The 4,977-nt window shown below is 43.4% G+C and overlaps 1 protein-coding gene across 1 annotated transcript; it reads right to left on the bottom strand.

The window, feature by feature from the left end:
• Positions 1 to 328: 328 nt before the first annotated feature.
• On the bottom strand, positions 329 to 3,526 carry LOC119296078 (50S ribosomal protein L6, chloroplastic-like). The gene is made up of 3 exons (XM_037574487.1): positions 3,371 to 3,526; positions 1,913 to 2,221; positions 329 to 856 (listed from the first exon to the last, which is right to left on the bottom strand). The coding sequence occupies exons 1-3, from the start codon at positions 3,403 to 3,405 to the stop codon at positions 520 to 522; spliced, it is 681 nt and encodes a 226-aa protein (XP_037430384.1). The 5' UTR covers positions 3,406 to 3,526; the 3' UTR covers positions 329 to 519.
• Positions 3,527 to 4,977: the final 1,451 nt, after the last annotated feature.

The raw sequence follows: 4,977 nt of genomic DNA, 5'->3' as shown, positions 1-4,977 counted from the left end.
ATGAGATATCAGCTGGCATCATTCACCGCTGGCAGTGCACTGGATGCCTGTTATGCATGGAGAGAGGAGTCCACGCCACTAGGCACTAGCAATCTCATCACCCTTTTTTTTAATGATTTGAAGATAGCAATCTCATGACATGACTGGAATGCTCCACGGTTGGGTCCTCTCCGTGCAGTCGTCTCCTAGGCCATATGACCACTAGGACTACAAGTCCACGAAAAGAGCAATTGAATCATTTCCATTCATAGTGTTTGCTCCATTCATAGTGTTTGCCGTTGAGCAAACACTCGACTTGATTGAGTTCTTTCCTTGCCACCAGGCAAAATTTCAAAGATGCGATGGGCGCTCCGCCACGCCACCTGCTGAGAAATTATCGCAATGACGTAAACTGTGACATTTTTCTCTACAAAGTGTGCAAGGGCTAAGGAACATGGTAGTACTCGGAAGATGGCGGATTACCGAGGGAGAACAGAACAAAAGTACGTATGAAATGCAAACAAACAAATAAACAGCATTCTATTTCTTCTTCCCAGCTTTGCCCTCCTTCCTCCTGACAATCTCGTCCTGATACCGGATACCCTTCCCCTTGTATGGCTCCGGAGGCCTCCACTTCTTTATGGTGGCAGCAAACTGACCGATTTCGCTCTTGTCGTACCCACTCACGATGATTCTCGTATTCTCCTCCACCTTGACTTGAAGTCCTTCTGGGACAGCCATCCGGACTGGGTGCGAGAATCCCAGGTTCATCACCAGGTCTTTGCCCTCCACCGTCGCACGGTACCCAACCCCCACTAACTGAAGCCTCTTGTCAAATCCTTTTGACACCCCCACGATGATGTTGTCCGTCAGGGTTCTGCATTAACAACAATTTGCAACCGTGTTTTTAGAACAACTTCGAGATGATTGATCTAATCCAACCAACCAATAGTTACTTTTAGTTAGTTAGCGAATGAATGTGCAAACATCATTCTGCTTCTGTATAAGAACATTATGCTCTTATGATTAACGACAGCAAATTTAGATACCAGTAACAAAAAAGAAAAGGAAAGAAAGGGTTGGCTAAAGCTTGACTCAAGGAGTCAAGGGTTAAGGGATCGATCCATGTTCACAAACAGTTAAGGAGACAGAATTTGGTCTCATATCAATCTATCATCATGCATAAAAATAGTTGTAGTGGCAAATCCCTTGACACTTGACAAAAATTATATCTTTCTTTTCCATTTATTTAGCTCCCCGCCTAAACTAGATTTGTTTGCCTTGGTATGAAAATAGACAACAGGGTACCAAATGTAGGAAATAAATACTTCTATCCAAATCTTTTGCAGATATGTTACAAAAGCTCTCTCTGTTTCTTCCCCACCTACGTTGAACAATTTTAGAGCTAAACAAAGCAAGATGACCACCTACATTTATGATTGGGAAGATAGGATGTCTCCTAAAGAATTTAAGCATTGCTTTCTCGAAACTAGAATCTTGTAGGAGCTGTTGAGTATATGTGTTATGTGCATATTGTGTATTGGGCCCGCCTCCTAGTTCCTTGTATAGTTGAGGTCCGTGGCCCACCTTTGTACATCATATATACGTGCCTATGCACGAGAGCAATACATCGTGCAATTCACATATTCTATAGGACCTAGTAAGAGTAAAAGGTTGTGCGGATAGCATATGTGATAGAACTTCATTTTCAGGCACTGGTGGTATCACAGTGTAATTGAGTTTTTTTTTCATACTGCCGCTCTTGAGTGCAAGAAGTGATGGCTCATATATGTGAATTGTGGCAAGAGCAGGCATCACAAGTTAGTACTCACTTTGGGTACACAAGAAAAGTTATGGAACAAACATAATGAGCAGTGACGCAATGACAGTGAAATAAGCAAACTCATTTTGCAGTTTCTGTTGTCAGTTTTACCTGAAAAGGCCATGCATCTGATTCGCCCTTTTGGTTTCCACAGTCTTGAATACTCTCAATTTGCCAGTTTCTTCTTTCACAACTTTTATTTCGGTGGGATAGTTTAATGACAACTCTCCCAGTGGACCCTTAGCTTTGACAAACTGCTCCTCTAGTGTTAGAGTAACATTTGATGGAACTTCAATCGGCTTCTTTCCGATTCTAGATTCCTTGCATTCCACTGTTTTTCTAATGAAACCAACTCTGCCAGCCGGGATAACACGAAGAAGTATGCCTTGTGACTTACCAAGGAAGCCAATTCTTGAATTGCTGTTTTATTTCACATAAAAATAAGATTCAGAAAAATATTATGTATTTTGCATAGAAAAGCACAAGCCCTTACGTCAAAAATAAGAACACGTTACTTTCTCTGCAGACACATTAGTAAAGCGAAATACAGATAAAATCATGAATGCTCAGCAGGACTATTTTTAGTGAGACCCAAAGACAAAATGATATAAGCTACAAAATCTAAAAATCGGTAGCTAAAAACATGACCCTGAACCATTCACCTAGCATACCAGGTACCACTCCTCTTTTCTTGCTCGGTAGTAACAAAATAAGATACTATTAAAGACCCTTGTTTCAGTTCTGCACAAAATCCACTCCTTGTTTGGAGCTCAGCTTATCAGTAGCATGATAAGGCAATACTTCATTTAAAGCTTTTGGAAAGCTAGACCTTCAATAAAAAAACAACCTGGAGGTGACTTTGCAACCCACGAATCTGGGATATCAATATCTGTATACACGGTAATGAGGTTGTTCCAGAACGGTCCTATGATGAATAACTTCATGATCCACCCCATTTTGTGGATACAAAAATTTGGGATGCTAAATGATAGATGCATATTGTGCATATTACCGGCCTATGGACGTAAATCAAAATGTGGGAGTACTATTAGTATACCCAAGGCATTGGTACATTGAACTAAGTAGCAGGACAGTTGTGCCCCATCCACAGCCACAATCCTAATCTAATACAATGAGCAAAGTCCCCATACGATTACGTGTCTCCCGAGTTCAAAGTGTCAGAGAACGCTGAACTTACTACTCCCTCCGTCCAAAAATAAGTGTCTTGAGATTAGTATAAATTTATACTAGAGCTAGTACAAAGTTGAGACACTTATTTTGGGACGGAGGGACTACTTGGTAACCAATCTACTTACACAGCCTATTGGCACAGTCCCTAAGCCAATAGCATCGGAATCAAGAACTACTTATTCTCGGCGAAGCGACAAGATAACTGCAGCCTACAACGAATGCGATTGCGACTGAACCATCCATGACCGCCTGCGCGGGTGGAACCACGGCGCTCCGTGCATTTCAACAGAAAGAACCAAATCGAAGAAAGGGGCGAAGAAACAGATAGACTCGTCTGTGAAGACATCGATGAGGGGTGTAGAAAGAAGTAAGCGGTACCAAGGGAGGTGGAGGGAGGGGGAGAGGGACGCCATGGACGGGTTCGGTGCTGCCGCCGCTCGCTCGGTGTGCGCGCTTCTTCCTGTTCGTGTGCAGGTTTCTTATCCTTTATCCACAGAAGATGGGGGAAGAGGCTGGCAGGGGGCCGAGACACAGGCTAAATTTCATGTTTTAACCCATTTGGTAAACAAATTCGGGATCTTGACCCTGTTTGATTTTTTTTTAAAATTTAACCCTTCTCCTACCGCCATAGGGCTCCACGGTAGGGTCAGTCAACCTATCGCCAGGGGTTTTGGCGGTGGCATGGACGGTCCACTGTCGTTACCTAACGGCCAGCGCACCACCCTACCACCGCAAGCCTGGACGGTAGGTTATGATATCCTACCGTCAGATGGCTTGGCGGTAGGTCTTGCGGGTTTGTTTGTTTTTTTAAGTTTTACTGATTGTTTCTTTTGTAAAGTTTTATCACAGGTCTTTTGTAAAAATTTATCACAGGTTTTACATAGTTTCACAAATAGCAAAATATGAGCTCACATATTAATAAAGGTTCCACATAGCAAATATCTAACAGTTTACACATAAGTTCATAAATAGCAAATAGCAAATAGCAAACTTGTCAACATAGTTTGACAACCCAACTAACGCAAGTAGTTTCGCAAAAAGCTTTCGCAAAGCCAACAAACGGTGCAACAAAATCTTGAGAGCGGACACACATCTTCAGACCTCCTCGTATGTTAGGCCTGGCCGTGGAGACAGAAACGGCAGCGGATCCACCGGTTCAGGCGGAGGTGGAACGCTGGTCGGCACCCGACCGTTCAAGCACTCCCACCTTTCCTTGCCCGCTATAGTTTTCGCCTCCGCCCTTCCTCAGTTGATGATCTCGAACGCCGATGCACTTGGGGCGGCATCCTGGCTCTCTTCTCCGCATTGCTCTCAAAGTAGATTCTTTGGCCCAAATTGTGCAGCTCCCAGTTGGAGTGCTGCTTGGCAGCTTCAATGGTCTCTTGCCGGCGGACACGGGAAATAGTTGGATCTGCCTCCATCTCTGCAATCACTCCCTTCCACTCCTTCACACTCCGCGACCAACACTTGACATCGTCGAAGATCCGCTCTGCCCTCTCCTGCCACCGCATTTCCCTCGTCGCCTCTAGGACCTCGTCTGAGACAGATCGCACCGGCTGCAGCAGCTCGGGGAAGGACTCGTACAGGAACGAGAGCGGCATGGCAGACGGGATGTGCTCGGAGAAGGACGGGTAGCTAAACATATGGATGCATCACACAAATTAAGTTTCATCTTCTCCAAAAAAAAACTAAACCTAGGGTTCATCATATGGTCAAAAATTCTAAACCTAGGGTTCATCATATGTTCAAAAATTCTAAACCTAATTTGTATTATCTAGAAATATCAATTAGGGTTCATCACCTTCCAAAAAATCTAAACCTAGGAAATATGAATTAGGGTTCATCATGTGGTCAAAAAATATCAATTAGGGTTCATCATGATTCATCACCAAGGATCATAACCTATGAGCGAGCTAATAACCTAACTTGTATTATCTAGATGCAATCACCTAGGTTCATCATATCAACTAAACTAGGGTTCATCA

This window comes from Triticum dicoccoides, chromosome 4B (genome assembly GCF_002162155.2).
Source record: "Triticum dicoccoides isolate Atlit2015 ecotype Zavitan chromosome 4B, WEW_v2.0, whole genome shotgun sequence".
In the NCBI taxonomy this organism is placed as follows: Eukaryota; Viridiplantae; Streptophyta; class Magnoliopsida; order Poales; family Poaceae; genus Triticum; species Triticum dicoccoides.
The sequence above is the reverse complement of the archived record's forward strand: the minus strand, read 5'-3'. Positions and strand labels throughout refer to the sequence as shown.